Below are 26,719 nucleotides of genomic sequence, written 5' to 3'. Positions count from 1 at the left end.
TTTTTGTTAACACTGAGTATTGTCTTTACTTGTGTATAAGTACTGTGTAACTATAAGTGCATGAGCTTTGCATGTTTCCTAGTTCAGCCTAAGCTGCTCTGCTATAGCTACCTCTATCAGCCTAAGCTGCTAGAACACTGCTACTTCACTAATAAGGGATAACTGGACCTGGTATAAGGTGTAGGTACCCACTACAAACCAGGCCAGCCTCCTACACAGATTACTAGCCTGGCTGTTACGACGAGATAGGCCGCACCCGTTATACTTCTTTGAAGCGACCAGATGGAATGAGAGTGACAACACAAGACTGTAGAAATAGATTACTGAGAGACCACCTGACGTATGTATATACCAGGGGACTGAAACTACCAGTATCGATGATAATAGATTATAACAGAGTTAGACCTCCCATGCCTCACGGAGGTGCAAAATAAAGGGCTAGACAAGGACCTGCAGCTCGAAGAACTCAAAGAGGCGGTCAGGAACACGGCATGCCACAAAGCCTCAGGCCCAGACTGCTGGCCTGTTGGATATTACCCGGCGTGTGAGGACCTCCTTCTACCCAGAGTACTCAAAACTCTTCAGGAGTCAAAGAGACTGGGCACATTGCCTCAGTCAATGTGTGAAGCCCAGATTATCATGCTCCCCAACCAGACAGGGACCCAGAGGACCGAGGTACATAGAGACCCCTCTCTGTTATGTGTAGACACCAAGATACTTATCAAGGTCCTTGCTACTGGACTAAAACTCACTTGGTTCACAGGGATCAATGCGGCTTTATGTCAGTCAGGTGGGCCCACATGAACCTGTGATGACTATCACACGTGCTCCACTCCACGACGGGTACAGAAACGCAGGAGGCTGTGGCCATCCTAAACATTGAAAAAGCGTTTGACACTGTGGAGTGGGAGTACATGTGGACTATCCTGGTGCAGATGGGCCTGGGACCTGGTTTCATTGCATGGGTTCATCTCCTATACACCCACCCAGTGGCATGAGTGTGCACGGGTATGGTGATCTCTGAAAACATACATATAGCTTGAGGGACCTAGCAGGGATGCCTGCTGTCCCTGCTCCTCTTTGCGCTAACGATAGAGCCCCTGGTGCAGAGACTGTGGAGGGCAATGGCAGAGTGGGGAGAAACCGTCCCTCTGTGAGGGCAATGCTCTGATATACCTGACAGACCTGGAGCACTCTATACCTGTGCTGCTGGACATCATGACAAAGTTTGGAGACATATCAGGCTTGAGTGTTAATCATCGCTGTGAGAAAGTAGCCTCTTTCTAGCATAGTTACCCCCACTTTTGGCCTGTTTGTCTGTGTGTTTTTACTGTCTCACTGGGATCCTGCTAGCCAGGACCCCAGTGCTCATAGTCTGTGGCCTATGTGTGTTGTCAGTATGCTTGACTGTCTCACTGGAGCTCTGCTAACCAGAACTCCAGTGCTTATGCTCTCTCTGTGTACCAAATTTGTCACTATAGATGAGTGACTCCCTATTCCAATTCTGATTGGCACACTGGACCCCCCCTATAAGTCCCTAGTATATGGTACCTAGGTACCAAGGGCATTGGGGTTCAAGGAGATCCTTATGGGTGCAGCATTTCTTTTGCCACCCATAAGGAGCTCATACAAACCTTTCTTCAGGACTGCCACTGCAGCCTGAGTGAAATAGTGCACATACTATTTCACAGCCATTTTTCACTGCAGCAGGTAACTTATAAGTCACCTATATGTCTAACCTTCATTTACTGAAGGCCAGAAGCAAAGTTACTGTGTGAGGGCACCCTTTCACTAGCAAAGGTGCCCCCACGTTGTCCAGGGCCAACGCCCCGGAATTCGTGAGTGCAGAGGACGCCGTTATAAGCGTGCACTACATATATGTCAATACATATATGTAGCTTCACAAAGGTAACTCGAATATGGCCATGTGACGTGTCTAAGATTGTGAAATTGAACCACCAGTTCAAATCTTGTATTGGGGGGCAAATTCCATGCACTCTGCGGGCTCCACCATGGACCCCCAGTACTGCCAAACCAGTTCCCTGAGGTTTCCACTGCAGCCTCAGCTGCTGCCACCTCACAGACAGGTTTTTGCCCTCCTGGGGATTGAGAAGCCCAATCCCAGGAAGGCAGAACAATGCATTTCCTTTAAGAGAGGTGTGTTACACCCTCTCCCATTTGAAATAAGTATTACAGGCATGGGAGGGGTATCCTCCCAGAGCCTCTTGAAATCCTTTGAAGGGCACAAACAGTGCCCTCCTTGCATAATCCAGTCTACACTGGTTCAGGGACCCCCAGTCCCTGCTCCGGTGAAAAACTGGACAAAGGAAAGGGGAGTGACCACTCCCCTATGCATCACCACCCCAGGGGTGGTGCCCAGAGCTCCTCCAGAGTGTCCTTGGCGTTAGCCATCTTGGATTCCAATGTGTGGGGACTCTGTGGGAGCATCTGTGTAGCCAGTGCCAGCAGGTGACGTCAGAGACCACTCCTGATAGGTGCATACCTGGTTAGGTAGTCAATTCCCCTCTCAGTGCTATTTAGGGTCTCTGGGTGTTTCCTCAGATTCGGTTTGCAAGATTCCTCCAGGACTCCTCTGCATCCTCTGCTTCAACTTCTGACAGTCGGATCAACCGCAGACTGCTCAAGGAACCGCTGTAACTGCAACAAAGTATCCAGGAAGACTCCTGTGACCTGCAACTTCAGCTCCAGGCAGCAATTGCAACTGTTTCCAAGGTGTGCACGCTATGGGGACTGCCTGTCTTCACCCTGCACCAGAAGAACCGAAGGAATCTCCAGTGGAGTGACGGAGTCACTTCCCTCCTTCAGCAGTCACCTGTCTGCGACGATGACTGGTACTCTGGCACTCCTCTCCTGTCAACGAGCGTGATCCCTGGAACACAGGTGGTGAACCGAAGTGACCCTGACTGTCCAAAGGTCCAGCTGTCCAAATTTGGTAGAGGCAAGGGCTTGCTTCCCCGTTCCAGATAGAACCCCTGTGCAGAGCATGTTCTGCAGCTCCTTGGGCTTCTGTGCACTTCTCCCAGAAATCCTTTGTGCACAGCGTAGCCCAGGTGCCCAGCACTCTATCCTACGATGCTCAGATCCCTGAATTATTCTCCGGCGGCATGGGATCCCTTTGTGTAGTGCTGCGATGACTGCATTTTGCAACTCCTTTGTCCCCGTGTTCTGGGACTCCTGTGGGTGCTGCCTGGTCTTCTGAGGGCTCTCTAAAGTACTGAGAGTCCCCTCTGTCTCTTCAGTCCTAGTTGAGACAACCAGGTTCCTCCTGGGTCCAGGTAGCGCCTTTTCCCTCCAACCGTGACATTTGCTTGAGCCAAGGCTTGTTGGCGGAATCCAATGATGAAAACCAGCCTGCATCCAACGACTCAATGTGGGACATCTTGCACCAAGCAGGAACCCGCAGCTGTCTTCTTTGGTGCATTTCTGACTTCTTCTTCCAACCAGCTACCTCTAGACAGCCTAAGCTGCTAGACATTTCACTAAGGTGGTTCACTGGACCTGGTTTAAGGCGTAAGTACCTCTGGTACCCACTACAAACCAGGCCAGCTTCTCACAAGAGATGATATGTTACTCTGCCCCAACTCCTTGTGGCTTAGCAACACTCACCTCTGGCTGCTGGCATAGAAGCAAACACTAAGAGTTTATGGAGGGAAGCAAACAAAAGTGTTGGCGTCTCCAGCTGATTCCGCCCTCGTTATATGCACTGCAGGGCTCGGGTGTCTTCCTGATAGTAAGCATGCAACCCCAAACCTTCTCACCAAGCCACAGGAACTTCAGCAGTTGCCTCCTGTTGTGACGTTGCTCAAGCGCGGTCTGCGATGAAGCCTGGTGGGCAGGGTGAATTACTTATGCTAACGGCCGAGCATGTGGGCTGCGCCAGCCTCCACCATACAGTAACTTGGTGTATACTACTGTTTCATACCTAAGACCAATTTGAGTAAATTCTCCCCGATTGGCATTTTTTAAAAAAAAAATTCCAAATGTATCCTCCCTCAACCTGCCTTTTGGATCTATGATTGCACCTGGAACAATAAAGTTTGAGCTGGCCAACCTAGAGAGCTACATAGTGGCCCAGCTCAAGGAGTTTTTCCAGGACAAGGGACAGACTTTTAAGAGAAACATCAAGAAAGCAGAGCTCCAAAAAGCTTGAAGGGCATGGGCAGAACCCCATCAGGTCCCCACAGACAATGAGGAGGAGGAGGAGGAGCTGGAAAATGAGGTGTAATTGGACCAAGACTCACAGGTGGGTCTTGGGCAGCTGCCTACAGGGGAGGGAAGCAATATCCTTTCAGGATTAGAGATTCCACATAGGGCATGAAGCAGTGTGTCACCCAGAAGCCTGCCCCAAAGGAGCTGGAGGACAGGAGGGAGGAGAGAAAACTGGCCCATGAGCTGAGCCTCAGACAGCTGGACATCAAAGCCATGCAAGTGAAGTCCAGCAGTAATGGTGACAGCGTACCACCGGTGTCCACTGAAGAGGGGAAGGTTTGCATCCCAACAGATTTGGTTCCCAGGTATGTGGTGAGGGATGACATTGATAAGTGGTTATCAACCTAGGAGTTGGATCTAAGAGTGCCCAAGGTTCCTGAGGAAAACTGAGGGAGTAGCTTGTGGAGGTGTATGCCCACAGTGGGGAGGGACACACTCCGGACACTGAAGGTAGAGGACCAGACACACTACACCCCATGAAGGCCATACTTACCAATCAGTTTAGATTAACCCCTGAGAGGTATGGACAGAGCCACCACAATCTTCCCACACAGACCTGGGTGGACTTCCTAGATTTTTCCAGCATGGCACTGAAGGGCTGGGCGAGGGGCAGCAAGGTAGATGATTTCACTGGGCTGTGCAACCTAATTCTGAGGGAGCACATGCTTGATATTTGTTTTTCAGAGCTGCACCAGCACCTGGATGACAGCAAGCTGACTGACCCCAGGAAGCTTGCTGAGGAGGCAGACCTCTAGGTCAGCACCAGAGTGTCCAAAAAGGTAATTGAGAGTGACCCCAAAATGAGTGGTTCAGGTTCCCCAGCAGACTGAGGGGGAGGTCAAGGGAGACCCAGACAAGTGTCAGGTTAGGGGGGAAGGAAGGGATTAACATGTCCCTTCTGGGCTGGAGGAAGGAGGTTCTGGTGGGCTGTGGCCCCGGGTGCCCCATTTCCAACCCCGCTGCTTTGATTGTTCCCAGCTCGGACACAAGAAGGGGGCGGACTCTCTCTGTCCAATGAAACCACCCACTGGTGGGACTTCTACAGGGGTAGCCAATATGGCCTTAGGCACAAGTAGTCCCCAGGGCAGCAGGTTATAGACCATGCCATGATCTCCCTCAGTTAGGAGATAGACTCAGAGGCTGAGCTGTTGATCCCTGAGGGTGGGAGTCATCACTTCCACCAGGTGGGAATAAATAGGGTCCTGTTCACTGTTCTGAGGGACACCCTCCTTACAAAGATCGACTGACAGAGCACTGCCTTGCACTCTTGTGACAGGACGTACTGGTCAAAGGAGTCGTCGAGAGGGTGCCAGCATCATAAATTGGACGTGGTTGCTATTCCCTGGTGCCATAGAAGGATGGTGGACTCCGTCTTATCTTAGATCTGCGCCTTTGCAATTACTTCTTGAAAAAGGAAAAATGTAAGGTGCTTACAATGGCTCAGGTCTTATCTGCTCTGAATGCTGTAGACTGAATGATAGCATTGGACTTGCACAATGCTTATTTCCACCTTCCTGTCTTGCCTGCCTACAGACTGGAAGGAAGCGTGTGACTCGCAGGACTCCTATTTACACGTTCCCGTCCTGCCTGCCCACAGATGCTACCTGTGGTTCAAAGTGGGCCCGGGACATTATCAGCTCAAAGTGCTCCCTTTTGGCCTTACCAGTCCACCTTAGTGTCACCAAGGTGATGTTGGTGGTTCCAGCACAAATGCACAGATCATGGGTTCCAGTCTTCATCTACCTTAACGATTGGCTGTTGAAGGTTGATTGTTTCCCACCTCCAGACTATGGCGGGCCTCCTGCACTCTCTGGGGTTTGCTATCAATGTGCCGAAGTTATACCTGACTCCTTCTCAGATGCTCCATTTCTTCAGAGCTGTTTAGGATACAGTGCAGTTTTGGGCTTATCCTCCGGAACTGCGAGTCCAGGATATTCAGGCTATGATATTGATGTTTCCACCTATATCATGGATCTTATCGTCTCTTGCGTTCTATAGGTAAAACATGCCACTTAGCATATGTGGACTGTGCAGCGGGACTTTAAGACCCAGTGGGCACCTCATCAGGGAAATCTCTCCAACCTGGTCCAGATCTTGGATAGAACTGCAAAAGACCTGCAGTGGTGGCTCACGGACCGCATCAAGGTTAACAGCAGATCTCTCTCTCTCTTCCCCTCTTAGTGCTCACAGTGCATCACTTCTGGTTTAGGGCAGCCACCTGGGAAAGGGGGAGATCAGCGCCACATCAGTCTGTTAGAACTGAGAGCAATCCGACTGGTATTGGAAGCCATTCTTCATTCCAGCAAGGGAAGGCTTGTTGATGTGTTTATGGACAACACCACTACCATTTGCTATTGCAAGAAATAGGTCGGAGTCGTGGACCCTATGTCAAAAGGCTCTGTGTCCGTGGAAATGGCTGAAGGACATATTCCTGGTAGTTCAGTGTAGGAGGCTGGACTGGCTTGTAGTGAGTACCAAGGGGTACTTGCACCTTGCACCAGGCCCAGTTATCCCTTATTAGTGTATAGGGTGTCTAGCAGCTTAGGCTGATAGATAATGGTAGCTTAGCAGAGCAGCTTAGGCTGAACTAGGAGACGTGTGAAGCTACTACAGTACCACCTAGTGTCATATGCACAATATAAGAAAACACAATACACAGTTATACTAAAAATAAAGGTACTTTATTTTTATGACAATATGCCAAAGTATCTTTGAGTGTACCCTCAGTGAGAGGATAGGAACTATACACAAGATATATGTACACAATACCAAAAATATGCAGTATAGTCTTAGAAAACAGTGCAAACAATGTATAGTTACAATAGGATGCAATGGGGAAACATAGGGATAGGGGCAACACAAACCATATACTCCAAAAGTGGAATGCGAACCACGAATGGACCCCAAACCTATGTGACCTTGTAGAGGGTCACTGGGATTATTAGAAAATAGTGAGAGTTAGAAAAATAACCCTCCCCAAGACCCTGAAAAGTGAGTGCAAAGTGCACTAAAGTTCCCCTAAGGACAAAGAAGTCGTGTTAGAGGAATAATGCAGGAAAGACACAAACCAACAATGCAACAACGCTGGATTTCCAATCTGGGGTACCTGTGGAACAAGGGGACCAAGTCCAAAAGTCACAAGCAAGTCGGAGATGGGCAGATGCCCAGGAAATGCCAGCTGCGGGTGCAAAGAAGCTTCTACTGGACAGAGGAAGCTGCGGTTTCTGCAGGAACGCAAAGGGCTAGAGACTTCCCCTTTGGAGGACGGATCCCTCTCGCCTTGTAGAGTCGTGCAGAAGTGTTTTCCCGCCGAAAGAACGCCAACAAGCCTTGCTAGCTGCAAATCGTGCGGTTAGCGTTTTTGGATGCTGCTGCGGCCCAGGAGGGACCAGGAGGTCGCAAATTGGACCAGGAGGTAGAGGGGACGTCGAGCAAGACAAGGAGCCCTCTTAGCAGCAGGTAGCACCCGGGGAAGTGCCAGAAACAGGCACTACGAGGATGCGTGAAACGGTGCTCACCCGAAGTCGCACAAAGAAGTCCCACGTCGCCGGAGACCAACTTAGAAAGTCGTGCAATGCAGGTTAGAGTGCCGTGGACCCAGGCTTGGCTGTGCACAAAGGATTTCCGCCGGAAGTGCACAGGGGCCGGAGTAGCTGCAAAAGTCGCGGTTCCCAGCAATGCAGTCTAGCGAGGTGAGGCAAGGACTTACCTCCACCAAACTTGGACTAAAGAGTCACTGGACTGTGGGGGTCACTTGGACAGAGTTGCTGGATTCGAGGGACCTCGCTCGTCATGCTGAGAGGAGACCCAAGGGACCGGTAATGCAGCTTTTTGGTGCCTGCGGTTGCAGGGGGAAGATTCCGTCGACCCACGGGAGATTTCTTCAGAGCTTCTAGTGCAGAGAGGAGACAGACTACCCCCACAGCATGCACCACCAGGAAAACAGTCGAGAAGGCGGCAGGATCAGCGTTACAGAGTTGCAGTAGTCGTCTTTGCTACTATGTTGCAGGTTTGCAGGCTTCCAGCGCGGTCAGCAGTTGATTCCTTGGCAGAAGGTGAAGAGAGAGATGCAGAGGAACTCGGATGAGCTCTTGCATTCGTTATCTAAAGTTTCCCCAGAGACAGAGACCCTAAATAGCCAGAAAAGAGGGTTTGGCTACTTAGGAGAGAGGATAGGCTACTAACACCTGAAGGAGCCTATCAGAAGGAGTCTCTGACGTCACCTGGTGGCACTGGCCACTCAGAGCAGTCCAGTGTGCCAGCAGCACCTCTGTTTCCAAGATGGCAGAGGTCTGGAGCACACTGGAGGAGCTCTGGACACCTCCCAGGGGAGGTGCAGGTCAGGGGAGTGGTCACTCCCCTTTCCTTTGTCCAGTTTCGCGCCAGAGCAGGGCTAAGGGGTCCCCTGAACCGGTGTAGACTGGCTTATGCAGAATTGGGCACATCTGTGCCCAAGAAAGCATTTCCAGAGGCTGGGGGAGGCTACTCCTCCCCTGCCTTCACACCATTTTCCAAAGGGAGAGGGTGTAACACCCTCTCTCAGAGGAAGTCCTTTGTTCTGCCATCCTGGGCCAGGCCTGGCTGGACCCCAGGAGGGCAGATGCCTGTCTGAGGGGTTGGCAGCAGCAGCAGCTGCAGTGAAACCCCAGGAAGAGCAGTTTGGCAGTACCAGGGTCTGTGCTACAGACCACTGGGATCATGGGATTGTGCCAACTATGCCAGGATGGCATAGAGGGGGCAATTCCATGATCATAGACATGTTACATGGCCATATTCGGAGTTACCATTGTGAAGCTACATATAGGTAGTGACCTATATGTAGTGCACGCGTGTAATGGTGTCCCCGCACTCACAAAGTCCGGGGAATTGGCCCTGAACAATGTGGGGGCACCTTGGCTAGTGCCAGGGTGCCCTCACACTAAGTAACTTTGCACCTAACCTTTACCAGGTAAAGGTTAGACATATAGGTGACTTATAAGTTACTTAAGTGCAGTGTAAAATGGCTGTGAAATAACGTGGACGTTATTTCACTCAGGCTGCAGTGGCAGGCCTGTGTAAGAATTGTCAGAGCTCCCTATGGGTGGCAAAAGAAATGCTGCAGCCCATAGGGATCTCCTGGAACCCCAATACCCTGTGTACCTCAGTGCCATATACTAGGGAATTATAAGGGTGTTCCAGTAAGCCAATGTAAATTGGTAAAATTGGTCACTAGCCTGTCAGTGACAATTTGAAAGAAATGAGAGAGCATAACCACTGAGGTTCTGATTAGCAGAGCCTCGGTGAGACAGTTAGGCACTACACAGGGAACACATACATATAGGCCACAAACTTATGAGCACTGGGGTCCTGACTAGCAGGGTCCCAGTGACACATAAACATACTGAAAAAATATGGTTTTCACTATGAGCACCGGGCCCTGGCTAGCAGGATCCCAGTGAGACAGTGAAAACACCCTGACATACACTCACAAACAGGCCAAAAGTGGGGGTAACAAGGCTAGAAAGAGGCTACTCTCTCACATTCAGCATCTGGCAGGCTTTTGAACACCAGAGAAGACAAACTCAGATGCTTGTAAATCACAAATGGCATCTCCATCCGGACGGGGTGCAAGGTCTCTTTCAAGATTGGAGAGAGCCTTGATTAGATCTATTTGCCCCTGCATAGACTGTGCAATGTCTGCACTTCTCCGTGCTGGATTTTCCAAGGCAACTCTTGCTTGATGACGCATTCCATCTCAAGTGGTGCTCCGGACTCCTATACCCCTTTCTGCTGATACCACTTCTGCCCAGAGTTCTCACAAAGATAAAAAATGACGAGCCCAAGTCATCCTAGTGCCTCCAGACAGGGCATGGAGAGTATGGTTCCCTGAACTCCTGAGCATGAGTCCTCCAGTCAGGTTACTTCTTTGGAAGGATCTTCTGTCGCTGCAGCAAGGCAGAGTCCTGCACCTGAACCTGTCCACTTTACACCTTCATGCATGGAGATTGAGGATGTTTGTTCTCCCTCCTGAAGCGTGTGAGGTAATTCTTGCAGCCAGACTTACCACCACTAAAACACTTTACACCTGCTGATGGGACAAGTTTGTGGCGTGGTGTACATTTAAATTGGTTGATCCTCTGTCTGCACCTTTATCTGAAATTCTTTTTGTTGTATCCCTGGCTCAGGCAGGCTTTGCTTTAGGCAGATTTAAAGGATATTTCTCTGCCATTTCTTCCTTTCTACGGTGGCCAGGCCAACCTTCCTTGTTTAAGTCACCTGTTGTGACAAAATTCTTTAAAGGTTTGCAGCATCTTTCCTCCCAAGCCCTGAATTGTACCCCAATGGGACTTGAATTTAGTTCTCACCTTCGTCAAGTGTTCCCCCCTTGATGCTGATGCACAGCTGCCCTCTACGGCTCCTTAACACTTAAAACTGTATTCCTTATGACAATAATTTCTGCTGGGACGGTTAGCGAATTGCAGGAGCTTTCAGTTAACCCTCCCTACACTTCATTCTTCCCAAACAAGCTGGTTCTTGGAACTGGGGCATACTTTTTGGCAAAGGTGGTCACACCTTTTCACAGCAGACAGAACATCACCCTGCCTACCTGTTCCCCCCTTCTTATCCATCTAAAGAAGAGAAGAGACTCCACAGCCTGGTTCCAAAAAGAGCATTATTGTTCTAAATTAGCCATACCAAAGAATTCCGGGTGGATGAGCAACTCTTTGTTGAATCTGCTGTGGCAAAGAAAAGGAAGGCAACCCAGAAGAGGACCATCTCTCAACGGATTATCCTCTGCATTAAGATCTGCTATGCAATGGCCAAGAAACAGTACCCTGAGGACATAGGAGCTCATTCCTTCACAGCTAAGGCTATAATGACACTGTTGGCTAAAGGAGTCCCAGTCGTGGACATCTGTCTGGCTGCTAAGTGGGCATCACTGCACACATTTGCCAAACACTATTACCTCAACAGTCAGGTCCGGCGAGATGGGCATTTTGCCTGTTTGGTCCTCCAGGACTTCTTAGTTTAAAATAGTCCACAGATCTACCTCCAGGGAGAGATTGCTTTGCTATCTATTCTTAGGTAAGGAATCTGCGGCTAGAAGTCACACCTCAGCTTGTAGAGAGTCTACTGAGCTGCAGATTCCTTACACATCCTCTCATCCACACTGTTCTGGTCACTGTCTTACAAGACCTCACTTTGGTACATCAGACATTCCTCCTCCGCTTGGCTCCTTACTTCTGGCGTAGAAAAACAGTCAAGGACTGAGGTCAGTGCACTGGGGTGGCGTCTGTACAGGCACCACGCATGTCACCTCTGGCACAGACGATGCCAACGAGGCCACACTGAACCCATTGACTTTCTCAAAAATGTCATGATGCACTCTGACGCCTGAGGAATATTCAAAGTTAAGGAATCTACAGTTAGATAGTCTCTATCACATAAGGCATTACATAAAGTAACTTGTTTGTTTATTCTTTCTGAAGCGAAGATCCCAAAATATGGCTCACTAAATAATTGGCATACCCAAAAAGGCCATCCCAAGCTTTCAAAATAGGCACCATACTGAAGGTGATCAGAAAACTAATTTTCAATTAGGCCACTGAACTCGAGCACTGAGGCTATTTCTAAGCAGCCAATTGAGGTGCCCAACTCACGTACCGTGACCAGATGAATAACCGAGCGTGAGACGTGCCAACTGTGTCAGCGAAAATGATCAGCCTGCTCACATTCCCCAATCAAAATGTCACACTCCTAAACCAACAATCAGGCACCTGTGGTAGTCAAATTAGGTGCACAGTACTCATACAAAAGCAGCTAAAATGTGTGAAAAAAACTTCTCTATCAATAAACAGTCAAAATGTAACAAACGAAAAGGACTGGAAGTGTATCGAAGTTAATAAAATTATAATGTCAAAGCTCCAATAATCACCTCAAACCCAAAAAAGGGGCGTATCTAATAATCATTTAAAGACATTCCCACACAATTAAAACATTTAATCATTATTGATCCTTTAAAACTTCGAGATCCACAAGCATAGTACGTATCTGATGCGTAAGAAGCAACAAAAAGAAGGCAGATGAATGCGGGTTCTGTGGTTTTAGAAGTACTGCAGAATGTTAAGATGTAAATATTGGTTCTGTATTCTTACATTGTTGATCCTGTTTGAAGTGGCAGTAAAGGGGTATTGCATAATGTTGGTCTCTATGCCTTGCCAAACAATTGAAGCACCCCTACCCAGTATAAATATATTTACATCAGAGCTCCAGTTACGCAACAAATAAGGAAGCAATAATAGTGGCACTCGAGACCCAACATATCTTATAAGTCCGTAAGAGCTTCAGTAACACAATAAACAATGAGGCAGTAATTGAGGCACCCCAAGACACTGTATAAATATATTTCCATCAGAGTTCCGGTTACTTATAAACAAGGAGGCAGTCATTAAAGGACTCTGACTATATATAATTATAATTCCATCAGTTGCACAGAAAACAAGGAGGCACGCAATTGTAACCATATATATATACCATATAATACCATCATCCCGTCAGTCATATATTAATGGAGGTTAAAGAGGTAGTTATCAAGTTACACCAAGCACTCATTAGCCTTGATGAGTCAATTGACAAGTACATGGAGTATGCAGAAATAACGGTTCACAAAGGGAGTGGCAAAGGAAGAAGCAATATTGAATGTTCTCAATAGCATGCACAAAAACTCCATGTCATAAACAACATTTATGTCAGGTTCTACACTTTAGCCAGCAATTGCACCTGTTTTGTGCCCAGTATTACATCAGTTTATGTTTATCTGGTGCTGACCCCAACGATAGACCCTTAACATTACTGATATGTTCAACTGCTTCATGCCCACAGGTGTTACTCAGTTTTTAATGGATTCAGGGTGTAGTTAGTCCATTTTTAATAATGAATTCCTTGACATGACCTCATCCCTTTTCTCAATGAGCTGCTAGAAAGAATGGGGCTACGCAACTCTCAGTTTATTTGGAAGCTTCTGACATTCTGGACCCCAGGAAACTATGCTTTTGTCTGGGCAGAGAGACAGAGTCCGCTCTGGTTGTAGCAGTTGATGATCACAGGTCCATATTAGATAAGTGAAGTTTGATCCTGCTGGATCTGCCCAAAGCTTTTAACACAGTGGACCACAGTGTTCTCAAAATACAGTCAAGGAGGTTGAAATATTGGAGGTGGCTGCTGACTGGTTCACAACATTCTTAAGGGTCTTGACTGAATCAGTACATCTGCCACTCAATGGTTCTCTGCCGGTTCCTTTAGGCTGGTCAAGATCCCCCGTCTTGCTTACAATTTGTATAAAGCCACTGGTGCAGCAAATCAGATCATTTGACTGTGATGCCCTCTCTAGTCAGATGACACTCGGTGTACCACCTGGACCAGACTGTACCACATTCTTTGTCAAATGTTTGAGATGGTCTCTACATTATCCAGCAGAGAATGAGCAGCAACTTCTTGAAACTCAACAGTGAAGAAACTGACCTGCTACTTCTCAGTAAAAACAATTCCATCTGTGCCATATCACTAGGTTTCTCACCTGCCCTATCAGTCAGTTTTAGATCTTTGGGTGCCCAAATTGATTATTCTTTGGGTGCCCAAATTGATTAAGACCTCTAAGTTAAGACACAGATAAATCAGATCACCTTTTTTTGCTTCCATGCCCTGTACCTGCTAGGAACAAGTATTTCCTTTACTCCAAAAACAAGTCAGTCAGCTCCACATGTGTGCTTTCGAAACTTGACTACTGCAGTAGCCTCTACCTCGCCTTCCTGGAAAGTACCTAAGCTAGTTTAAAACTAATTCAAAACGTTGTTGTCAGTAAGGCCATAGTAATTGGAAAAGGTGATCATTTCACCCATACAGTAAAGTGTCTCCTCTGGTATTCTGTGAAACAAAGTGTTTTTTTCCAAAATCGCGTCCCCATGCAAAACATCTTCTACGGTCAAGCCAAATGAAGTGTTAAATCATTTTTAAGGTTGGGCCCTTCGCTCAGTCTTAATATAACTATTACATGCCCCCTGAGTGGAATGTCACTGAGGAAAGATCCATCAGGTATTTAGGGCCCATACTGTGGAGCGTGTTTCTACTTCATTTATATGGGTCCAGAGTACTTATATTTTCAGGAAGGCTTTGAAGATAATCTGGGTTTTTCCTGATGGATGGCCTGTTAAAGTGTCTTGTGGTGGCCTTTTCTGTTAGCTGTTGCACTTAATAAATCATAATTTTCATTTGTATTCTCTGTTTTAACACCAGTGTATGGCTAGTGTTGGTACTAAACACAATACCAGAGCAAAGCAGCTCATCTCATACTTGCACAGTGCTAACAAAAACTGCACAAAAATAAACGCTTGCACTTGTAATACAGTGATGGCATCTAAAGGAGTGTCTAGTGGTGAATCTGATGACATGTAAAAATGGAATAGCCCCACGTTGTTGGTGCTGGTGAGGTATGCATTGAGCAACTATGGTATAGGAAAATTTGTTGGCGTGGTTTGATGATACTGTGTAAAGGTGGTGAGCTTGTAATTGCGAGTTAGACGTTTTGTAGCAGTGGAAATATTCTAGTGTGACAGATCTGAGGCTTTGACTTCAGAGAGGACAGAATTTCTTGGTGCCCATGTAATGTTGTTCATACAAGTTTGAAAAAGTTGGATGCTAATTAAGACCTGGATTGACTCGTGATAGTTTCTTATCTTGCAGCGGGACCATCTAAAGATTGCTCAACAGTTCTTTCAGCTTGTTGGTGGGTCTGCAAGTGAATGTGGTAAGTTGACAGGTCATGGTAAATATCTTTTTGTTTTCCATCCAACACTACTTGGGCTTGAATACTTTGGCTGATAAATCCCCAGCTGTCTCTGATGGTACTGACTGTCCAATTTCTGTCTCTTTTTCCACCTTCCCTTAGATACCATCCCAGGTAGGCAGTGCATGGCCTCGTGCTTTTTCTTGCTCCGACAGTTTGAGGACGTGCTGATTTACCTCAATTCCGTCAAGGTGAGGTACTGATCTCAGATTAAAAAAAATTGCAGTCGAAGAACAGAGAATCAAGAATGTTGGGTCAGGGTATTTGTTTTCAGCATGTAGGAGATTTCTAGGAGTTTAGAATATTTAAGCTAAATGTAGTGGTTGTATTGGATGTCATAAAAAACAAATTTATGGAATGCTAAATCTGAGAAACAACTTAATGTAAACTGTTTAATTGATATTTTCAAGGAGAACGGCATTTACTCCTTAATATATCCAGATTCATGGATTTTTGCATCCTCTATATGGATTTTGCAAGATTTACATACATCCATTTTCCTGTGATCCCCTTACCTTCCCATGTCCTCTTACCGAATGACATTTCACTTTTTTGAATTTTTCTCTTAGGGCATTGTGCCCTGAAACTTATTTACTGCTTTCCACTGTACTTTTTCACTCTCATGCTTCTTTTTCCTTCCTTTGTCCACCTTTCTCGATATTTACTAGGAAGTGGAAACCCGCCCCAACTCCAATCCTTTACATTAATTTATCTTCCTCATGCTCCTCCTTTTTCCTTTTTTAAGTCCCCGCATTTCTACCCTCATCCCTCCGCTTGACCCACTCCCTAACCTGCCCCCTCTATCTTCGTCTCCTCACCTCTTTCATAACTATTACTATAACTATTACTATTACTATAACTTTACTATTAAAACTATGGGGGTCATTACTGCCCCGGAGGTTAGCGGTAATATGGAGGAAAGTACTGCCAACAGGCTGGCGGTACTTTCCTCCATATTTTGGCAATGTATCACACCGACCGCCACGGTGGTAACGGCGGCCGGGCTGGAGACATCAATCTCCAGCCCGGCGGCCGTCACTTGACTTCCTGCGGGATAATGACCCCACCTACCGCCATGGTTTTTGTGGCTTCCTTACCGCCACGAAAACCATGGCGGTAGGCACTATCAGTGACAGGGAATCCCTTCCCTGTCACTGATAGGGATCTTCCCCACCCCACTCCCCCTCCACAGGTTCTCCCCCACCCCCCTTCCTCTCCAGACCCCTCTTCATACATGCCCCTCCCTTCACACACGCACACATGCATACACACACCCATTCCCACATTCATCCACCCATGCATACATCCATTCACACACACACCTGCACACACTTACATACATACACGCATTCACACTACTCAACATACCCGCACTCACACCCCCAAACATGCACACACATACAACACGCAACACACACCTGCATACACGCATGCACAGACATATACACACACACACACACACACACACACACCCACACACACCCACACACACCACACCCCGACCCCCCCTCCCTTGTCAGAGCACCCACTTACCTGTGTCCACGGGGTCCTCTGGCAGGAGATGGGACAAGACGCTGCTGCCAGAAGCAACGTCTGCCAGCAGAACACCACCAGGACGTATTAATTATCATAATACGGCCGGCGGCATACTACTGGCGTGGCGCTGCTGCTGGCGGCAGTGCCACCTTACCGCCGGCATGGCCACAGCTGGATTTGTAGGCGGTGGTAGGTGGTTTTTACCACCAAGGTCCTAATGAGGGCCTATGTTCTGTAACAGGGAATTGCTAGGGGGTCCAAATATTGTTTTTTCTTTTGAAAACATTTTTAGTTATTTTTCTTTTTTTTAGTGAGTTTTTGCTCATGTTCTTGGGGCACAGTTTATATTATTTTTAAAAACTGTATTTCTGTTGTTTTCCTCTAAGTGGGTTTTTAATTATTTTGGTGATCAAAAGTGTATTCTCATTACTTTGTTTTTCTGCAAATTTAGCAGTAGTTTGCTCATATTGTACATGGGGGGATAACAGTTTGTAAAATTAGTTTAATTCCTCAAATTTTAATGCACAGTTGGCACACCAATCTGATGAGGCATGAGAGACAGGTGAGGCTCCAATATGATATTCCACTGCTCCCTCAGGAACTAAAAGTGAGTTGTTGGGGTGGTCAGCTGAATGAGTCTCTGCTGGAGCTGAGTCAGGAAAAGCAACATGTAACAAGTTACCGGTAGAGAAATATGATCTGATGTGGAAGAAAGTTGGATCTGCTTGGTAGGGTTAACTGATGTAAATTGGCCATTAGCCCTGAAGTATAATACTAAGTGTGGCAAATAAAGGTGATTTAGTGAGCACTGTAGTCTGTTTGCAAAGTTTTGCTTAATATATTGTTAACTTCTACCATTCTTTCTTGCCAACCTGATAGCTTTCTGCAAGTCCGTGCATAAAACTCTTTAGGTAATGACTACCAAATAGGAATTGCAATTACCCATTCGAAACTGTCACCTCTATCTTTTTGCAGTGATGGTCCCGCTTCCACAGATAAACAGAGTGTGGCATGTTCTTGCATGGAAATGCAATGTAGCTTTGAACAAGGAATGTGACATTTGGACTGCATATATGTTTTTTAAGAACATCTGCTTCAATAGCTGAGTTTTCAGGATTCATCTCTTATGTGGCGTCACACTGATAATGGAACACCTAAGTCTAAATGTGTTCCTCCACACCTGAACGTTTTGCTGTACTGCCAGTTGTTCATTTCAAGCCTATCTGTAACCCACCAAATGAATTTACTTTTGGTTAAATCAGCAAAGCAGCTATGTGGCAGTCAGTAAATATTTCTGTAAACACTGTTAGTTCGGATTCCAATGCAGAGTTCTGTGCCCAATCAATCAGTATTTGTATAGTGCAGCACTGTCGCCCCTAGGGGTATCTAGGCGCTGAGGGTGGCATGTCTCTGTCAAAAAGCCAGGTCTTCAGTTTGTTTCTGAAGTCTGCGAGGGAGGGTGCTTTTCGGAGGTGGAGGTGTCTTGCGGGCATCTGGAACTTCATTCGATGGTTTATGTAGGAGAATCCTTGATCATGTAGGACTTTGTACGTGTGCATGAGAATTTTGAACTGGCATCTCTTCTGGATAGGGAGCCAGTGGAGGTTTCTGAGGTGGGGTGATGTAGGTCCATTTTGGGAGGTCCAGGATGAGTCTGGCTGCAGTGTTCTGTATGGTTTGGAGTCTTCTGAGGAGCTTGGTAGCGATACCTGCATAGAGAGCATTGCTATAGTCGAAGTAGCTGGTGACAAAGGCCTGCATGATGGTCTTTCTGGTGTTGAATGGGATCCATCTGAAGATTCTGCAGAGCATGTCAAGGGTGTGGAAGCAGGAAGAGGCAACTGCGTTGACGTAGTTTCATGGTCAGTTGGGTGTCAAGGATGATGCCAAGGTTGCATGCATGGTCTTTCTGTGTGGGTGTTGGTCCAAGTTCTGCTGGCCACCAGCTGTGCTGCCATGCAGAGGTGTTCTTCCCAAAGATCAGTACTTCTGTTTTGTCAGTTGTCCCTCATCCATTTGGCTACATTCGTAATGGCATTGCAGAAGTTGGTATTAATGTTGGAGGGGTCCTCTGAGAGCGAAAGGATTAGATGAGTGTCGTCTGCATAGTAAATTATGTTGAGTCAGTGGGATCCGACAATGTCTGCCGGGGGGGGGGGGGGGGGTTCATGTAGATTTTGAACAGGGTGGGGCTGAGGGAGGATCCTTGGGGTATGCTGCATACAATGTCCTTGGGTGTGGAGGTGAAGGGAGGCAGTCGGATGCTCTGTGTGCCTCCTGTAAGGAAAGAGACGATCCACTTGAGGGTGTTATGTGGTATGCCAATGTTGTGGAGTCTGCTGATGAGGGTGTGATGGGAGATGTTGAATGCAGCGGAGAGGTCGAGAATAGGAGCAGTCGAGGATAGTTCTGATATCGTCTGTGGCAGCGATCAGTGTGGTCTCAGTGCTGTGGTTGGCACCAAATCCTGATTGTGAGGCATCAAATAGGTGGGTTAGTTACAGGTATTCAGTGAGCTGTTGGTTGATGGCTTTCTCGAGTACCATGGCTGTGAAGGGGAGGAGGGAGATTGGGCAGTAATTTTGTTAGGTCGCTGGTGTTGGCAGGTTTACTTTAGGAGGGGTCTGACCTCTGCGTGTTTCCATCTGTCTGAGAAGGTAACTGTGGAGATCGAGGTGTAAGGATAGTGGTGAGATCCGTGCTGATAGGGTTGGTTCTGAGATTGAAGAGATTAGGGTGTGGGGCAGCAGGGGTCGGTGGGCGTCCCAGAGTGGATGAATGACATGATGGCTGTGGTGGTTGGAGTGGTGAGTGGAATCCAGGTAGAGATAGTTCGGCTGGTGTTTACTGGTTGGTTGAGGTTGTCGAGGCTGAGCGTGGTGGGTTGGGGGTCGAAGTTGTTGTAGATGGCGGCAATCTTGCTGTGGAAGTAGTCAGACAGAGTGTTGCAGAGTCCTTGGGCGAAGAGGACGGTATTCTCTATGGCTGTCTGGTTGGAGAATTCCTTGACTATTTTAAAGAGTTCCTTTGTGTGGCTAGCTTCGATATTGATTGCTGCCGCGATTGCTGCTCTCTTGGCTTCCTTGATGCACAGGTCATAGTTGCTGAGGGATGCTTTGTGAGTGGCTCTGTTGGAGGGTTCTTGGTAATGCCCCATTGACTCTTGAGTCTGTAACAATTGTGCTTGGTGGTTCTGAGCTCTGGGCTGTACCAGCTGGCTTGATTTGCGGTTTTGTTGGCTTTTGCTGGTATCAGTGGAACAACTTTATCAGCACATTTGGTGACACAGTTGAATGGCTTGGTTCGTATCTGCGGCTGTTTTGGGTTGTGTGGTGCTCAGGGCCGCTGTCCACAGAGTCTTCGTTAAATTGCCCCAGCTGAGGTGAGAGGAGCTAAGGTGCTTGGTGATGGTATGCGGGCATCTGGGATGGAGAAGTGAACAATGGCGTGGTGAGTCCAGGTGACTTCCGTGACGTGGGTGAAAGTAATTCTGTCGTTGGAGATGAAAATGGAGTTGAGTGTGTGTCCCGGTTTGTGCGTGGGTTTGGTGACCAGTTGGGTGAGTCTAGTGTTGCTCAGGTTCTCCAGGAGGGTGATGAAGTTGGCGTTGTTTGGGTCATCGACGTGGAAATTGAGATCGCTGAGTAGGACATAGAGATGGGAGTCAATAGCTAAAGGGGTGATGAGGTTGGAGATGGTGTTGCAGAAAGCTGGTCTGGGTCCCAGGGGTCTGTGGGCAAGGGTGCCTCTTATTGTGTTCTTGGTGTTGGTCTGTAGGCAAAAGTTGACGTGTTCCAGAAGGGGCATTGGTGATGGTACACCGGATGGTTTCCTTGAAGATGATGGCGATGCCTCCATCGTGTTTGTTGGTCTCATTGTATCATCTTGTAGCCATCGAAAGTGGCAGCCCTGGTGCTAGATCATTGATTTGATCTGGATTCTAACAAGATCTTTCTCTGTAAAGAAACCTAGGCAGAAAAGTTACTTACCCATCCCACTGAGTCTCCTACCCTTTGTGTTTCTACTACAGAATGGAAACTGTGAAAGCTGGCGATTTATAAAGTGGATGGAATTTTTATGTAATTGATGATGCAGTAGGTACTTTCTTAACCAGTTCTCCCATAATAAGTCAAAATGAATTGGAAATCTAAGAGAATAGTACTCAATATAAAGTCCATTTGCTGGAAGACAAACTGCTGGAGAAGCCACCATCCTGGCAGCCATTTTTGTTTGTTTGACAAACAATCTGCTTCAAATATGCTCTACTTGACAACTTGCTGGTGACTAGAAGTAGAAGAGAGTGATATGTAACCAGCCTGCCACTGCAGGAGGCTCCTGTTGTTGCCACAAGGATGTTAAAATATTGATTACGACTGCTCTGTTCACTATAGTTTGGACGTCCAGAACCTTGATTGTCTCTTCTCCACACAGAGCTATTTCTACAATGAGGACACATTTAATTTCAACTATGCCCAGGCGAAGGCGGCGTCCGGAAACTACAAGGAGGCAGAGGAGGTACTGCTTTTGGGTACTGTAAAGATGCATTGGGGGAATAGGCAACATTTGTAGGTGAGCAATACATTTTGAACTATCTCATTGTTGTGTGACCTTGTACAAAACACTGTTCTTGCACCTTAATCTATTATAAATGGAGCTTCAGCGGAGATGGTAAGGGTAGAATTCAAATGCGTGGGGTGCTGCAGTTAAAGATGTGGGTGACCTTCATGCCTATGGAGGGCTTCTAATGCTGGAACATCAAGTGGTGCGGGAAGCTAAGATAGAGCAATTTCTGGTGCTAGCATTGTAGTATCATACAGAGCTATAGGTCAGAAAGGAGTGTGGTGCAACGGCAGAGCTGTGTGTTAGTTTCAGTAATGAAATGGCAGGGGTTAGTGCAAGGTTGAGGCATATCAGCTGATTGCTACATTGAAAGGTAAGCAGCCTTTCCCTTGGCACCATCTTGAAAACTGTCCTCTCCTTTCCAGGTTTTTCTCCTAATTCAGAGTGAGAAGATCAAGAATGACTACACATACTTAAGCTGGCTTGCACGCTGCTGTGAGTATGTTACATTATGTTATGTGTATTCATAAAGCGCACTATCACCCACAAAAGTATCCTGGCCCTCAGCAGTTTGTGTGCGCCTAGCACTGCATATGGTAGATTGTTTAATTGAAAAGCCAGGTCTTCAGCTTCTTGTGAAATTCATGGAGAGGAGGTGGTGCTGATGTGGAGTGGGAGGTTGTTTCTCATTTTAAGAACAATGTGAGAGAATGCCCATCATCCTGATCCTGGGATGTGTGTGAGTAGACGTCCTGTGGAGCGGAGGTGCCTGGGTAGTTGGTGGAAGGAGATGGGACTGTTCAGGTAAGTGAGGCCTGAGTTCAACCTGAATGTATGTGTGAGGAGTTTGAATTGAGCATAGTTCCCTGAGGTGTGGTGTGATATGCGTTCTATGTGGGAGGTTAAGGATGAATTTGACTGCAAAATTTTGGATGATTTGAAGTCATCTAGTGAGTTGCTTGGTGATTCCGGCATATAGGTTATTCCCATAGTGAGCTAGATGGTGCCTAGGGCATGAGTGATAGTTTTTCTAGTGTTGCTTGGGAGCCATTTAAAGATCTTCAGAAGCAGGATGCAGTGACCGCATTGACTTATGTGGTCATGCCCAGTTTATTTTCGATGATTTTTCTGAGGTTCCTAGTGTGGTGAGTCCCAGTTCAGCTGGCCACCAGTTGGAGTCCCATGATGAGATGTCTTGCAGAAGATCACTAAATCTGTCTTGTTGGTGTTAAGCTTGAGACAGTTTTTTCAAAACGTGTTTTTTTAGCATTTTGTTAAGATCATCAGTATATGATTTCTTAAACAGGCGTTTTTGTTTTTACAGTGCAGGTGAAAAATGAACTTAACAGCAGTAACAGTATTCCTGTTAGAATACATGCGAGTTCCTATTTCCCTGCTAACTCTTGTGGCATCATTGTTACTAGACAGGCTTCCAGAGGGAGCAGGGGTAGAATTGTAGGGCCAGGTGGTCCTCATTCGAATAAGCAAAAAAACATGTAAAGTAACACACAAGCTATAACTGTGTTCATGCCTACCCCATCATCTCAGTGGAGTGTTTGTTCTGTATCGTCATTGGAAAGTATGGGGGTATGGCCACAGAGGTGTGGGGGTGGGCTGTAATCCAGAGGTGTGGCACTGCATCTCCCCTCGCCATTAAGCATGTTCCAGGGGTCACTGTCCATCCATTCCCACCATCCCAACCAGTCCAGTTGCCAGGGTCTTTGCTGGGTCCCATCTCCCCAACCAGCCCCCTCTCTCCCATCCTCTGTAAACTCGTCCCTAGCCTTGGAAGACTCCCTCCCGTCAACTGCTTCAGTCCACAGGAGTTGTATGGACCTACAATGGATTCCCCATGGCTCCTCTCACATCAGGTCCCTCTCCTGGGCCCAGAGTATAACATCCTTCACCCAGGTTTCCAGTCTGGCACCTCCTGTGGGCTTCCAGGCCATTGCACTATGTCACCTTGCCAGTGCTAGTGCTAAACCTGGAAAGTCTGTTTCTCACCTTCTTGGTGGCTGCTCTAGGAAAGGCAAGTTTCAGGAGTGTTGGGCAGTGATCTGTTCAGGGTCTTATTAAGCCTCGCAATAACCTTATACCAATCTTAGATAGCCAGAGACATCCCTATGTCATGTGTTCAAAGTCTGAGTGTAATGCCACACAGCAAAGGCACCCTCTTTAGATAACTCTGATCTTACGGGGTGTGAGGATACTGTTCAGGGATATGCCCTTACCTTTCCCCATTCCACATCAGTCAGGTCTTGCATGGCTATCCAGCACTTTATAGAGCCACGTAACCAGGTAGCTGCCACATCCTAGCATTAGGAGGAGCTGGAGAACCCCATGATTTGGAGGTTCCGTGTCCGCTGACCCCCACAGGTCTCAAAGGGCATGAATAAGTGCTTTGCAGGTGACAAATTGCCCCAAGAGTAAGCCAGTTTGTTCCAATAAGTCCCTGGCAGGGAGACCAGGAAGCAAGCCTGAAAACAATCCCCCAGAATCACCAGCCCCACCTCCATCATTGAGTCCAATTGTCCCGCTCTGAAATAGTTCAGCGGGTCCCCATGGGGCAGTTCCACCACAAGCAATTCTGAAAAGTAGGGGGTTGTCCCAGGAATGTTTCGTAGTCCGCGCCACCAGCAGGACAGGGCTGTGAATAAAAGAATACCGGCACATAGAGTCCACATGGCAGGTTGCAGAGCTTCGCCAGCAACAGCCCCTGGTTTGGTTCAGAGCTCATCGGGTCAAGCTCTCACAGTCCCATTCCATCCAACCACTTAGTTATCCACTGCGGTTGAGCTGCTAAAAATATAGCTCAAAGTCTGGCACTCCCAGCCCGCCTTCCAGCAGGGGACGGCAGAGGGTGGATAGTGCAATGCTTTGGCCACCACCGCCTCATATTAGTTCCCAAAAGAGTACATTAAGCTTCCAAAACCAAGACACAGGAACCTTCACCGGGCGGTTCACAAAGTAATAAAGTAGCAGTGGGAGCATTATCATTTCGGATTTTGCTATACGCTGCATAACTGGTAGTTTAAGTGAGTGACTTAAGGGGCCACAGGACTTAAGAGATCTAAGATCCTTCCCCAGATTATCTTCCAGCGTGTCCATAAAATCATGAAAGATCTGGATACCCAGGTAAATTGAAGGTGCATGGAGCCCAGAGTATGTCTGGTGGGCAGGAGGCGGGGCAGGTCGAGCCTGCTAACTACCGGGAACAGACACATATCACTACGGTTTACCCAGACGCCCGAGTACAGGCTGAAGTCATCAAAAAGTTGCAGCCCCCGAGGTATATCTCTGTCGCCATCTCGAAGATAAAGAACAAGATTATCTGCATAAAGCAGGATGATGGAGACTGTACCGTTCCTTTTGGTGCCCGAGTCCAGCCCTCTGTCCGGAACCTCTCTGCTAGTGGTTCAATGGCTATGACGAAAAATAGGGGAGAGAGGAGACATCCCTACCTGGTGCCCATAAAGACTTCATAGGCCTCAGAAATCACCTGTCGCATCTTAACTCTTGCCACTGGGCAGGTGTAAAGTAGCCGTTCCCATCTCGTCCATCGATTGCCCAAGGCCATATTTAACATGGCAGCCTCCAAGAAGTCCCACCGCACTGTATCAAAGACCTTCTCAAGATACACTAACAAAATAACTGCAGTAGGCGTAGGTGGCTGGTACCGGGCATAGAGAATTGAATTGAGTCAGCGGAGATTAAGGGAGTTGGACTAAACCTGTTTTGATCGGTGTGAATCAGGCTCTGCATATGAGGCAATAGCCAAAAGGCCAGCACCTTACTGAATATTTTAAAATCAAAATTGAGCATGGAGGGGGGCCTAAAGTCAGAGACTGCTGTATCCCGGGATGTATATTTAGGCAGAGGGACCCCGAAAGCCTCCCGTGTCGTAGCCAGGAGTGTTCCCGTTTCGTAAGCTTCGCATACATAACCGCTAGCCTCAACGCCAGCTCCGCCGCAAACGTCACATAAAACTCTGAAAGAAGGCATCAGCTCCAGGCATCTTACCCAACGCCATAGCTTTAATGGCACTGCTGATCTCCAGTTCCATAACTGGGGTGCCCAATGGTTCCTGGTCCACAGCTGGAAGGCACTGAAGATTGAGACGGCCCAGCGTAGAGCCAAAGTCTGACAAGAGAGCTGCCTCTGGCGGGTGGTAAAGAGAGACATAATAGTAACAGTATGCCCCATTGATGTCTTTTGGGGAGTAAGGACCAGTTATGCTCGTGGTCATCTGGTGGGTCAAAGGGGCCCCCTTGTTCCCAGGGTAGACTAACCAGGCTAAGAGTCTCCCCTACTTCCCTCCCTCCTCATGTGCCCGACTTATATAGTTCTTATAGTCGGGCATAGTAGACGCTCCAGGGCCACATTATATGCCTCACGAGTCTCCATCAGTCATGCAAGAGCCCTGGGACTCGCACCCTATTCGTTATCACAGATATGGAGTACATCCTCCAGTTCATTCCAAGTCACGCCGGATAACCACCGACTGCCCCAAGCAGTGCCCCCTCAACACCACTGCAGTGCCCCCTCAACACCACCTTGAAAGCCTCCCATTCCAGTCCCGACTCAACACCGTCCCAGGATTTGAGGTGAAATATTCTGTTACGCGGTTCATTAATGCATCCCTGAAGGGAGCATCTTCTAGGGCTGCTGAAAGCAGTCTCCATGTGGGTATAAGTGCACGGTAAGTGGTCGGGTATAGTTAAGCGTGAGACAGTTGAATTTCACCCTGTTAGCAAACTTGGTCTTACAGGCGGGGAACTTGGTTCTTGTGTTGCGGTATTCAGTCCGAGAGGGAGACTATGAGTTGCTTGTCTTCTGCATAGGAGAGGCTGTTGGTGTGTACGGATGACATTGGTCAGCAGGACTCTGTATGGGTTGAAAAGTGTCAGGTTGAGCGATGAGTCTTGAGGCACCTCGCAGATGAGTTTGTGGGTTTCGAGGAGCAAAGTACCAGGCTGACGGCTTGTGTTTTATCTGTTAAGAAGAAACAGATTCAGCCAATCTCTTGCAGCCTTTTGGATGAAGATGGGGTATGAGACCAGATAAAATGCTGCAAAGAAGTCCAGGAGGATAAGAGCTGTTGTGTCTCCTTTGCAAAGGATTATGGGGATATCATCTTTGGTGGCGATGAGTGCTGTTTAAGGACTGTGGTTGGTCCTGAATCCAGACTATATGGTGTTGAAGAGCTGATGGTTCCTGAGGTGGTCGGTGAGCAGACAGTTGATTCGTTTCTCTAAAACATTTGATGGTTATGGTAGGAGGGAGATAGGTCTGTAGTTGTAAAGTGTGGCTGGGTCAGTGAATAGTTTCTTGAGCAGGAGCATGACAGTGGCATGCCTCCAGGTGTCCGGGAATGTGGCTGAGTTGATGAAAGCATTGTGGATGGGTTTTAGTGCTTCGATAATTGGCAGGAGCCCCTTGGTGAAGGCTTTGTGTGTAAGGGTCAGATGAAGCATCAAAGTGGATGATCTTCATGTAGCAGCGATTTTGACAATGGTGAGGCAGGCCCCGAAGTCAGGGTTCCGTCATTGGCTGTGATAGGAAGTTGAGTTG

At 47.5% G+C, this 26,719-nt stretch overlaps 1 protein-coding gene across 2 annotated transcripts in view; it reads left to right on the top strand.

Moving 5' to 3' along the window:
- The window catches only part of IFT56 (intraflagellar transport 56), a 674,300-nt gene that overhangs the window by 620,079 nt on the left and 27,502 nt on the right, over positions 1-26,719 (top strand). For both annotated transcript variants that reach the window (XM_069231232.1, XM_069231233.1), the window contains 4 exons: positions 14,950-15,013; positions 15,155-15,243; positions 21,020-21,103; positions 21,574-21,643. In XM_069231232.1, the coding sequence (XP_069087333.1) occupies positions 14,950-15,013; positions 15,155-15,243; positions 21,020-21,103; positions 21,574-21,643 (307 nt within the window). The remainder of the gene's footprint in view (positions 1-14,949; positions 15,014-15,154; positions 15,244-21,019; positions 21,104-21,573; positions 21,644-26,719) is intronic.

Source organism: Pleurodeles waltl, chromosome 4_2 (assembly GCF_031143425.1).
Source record: "Pleurodeles waltl isolate 20211129_DDA chromosome 4_2, aPleWal1.hap1.20221129, whole genome shotgun sequence".
NCBI lineage: Eukaryota > Metazoa > Chordata > Amphibia > Caudata > Salamandridae > Pleurodeles > Pleurodeles waltl.
Note: the sequence above shows the minus strand (reverse complement) of the source record. Positions and strands in the feature narration are given on the sequence as shown.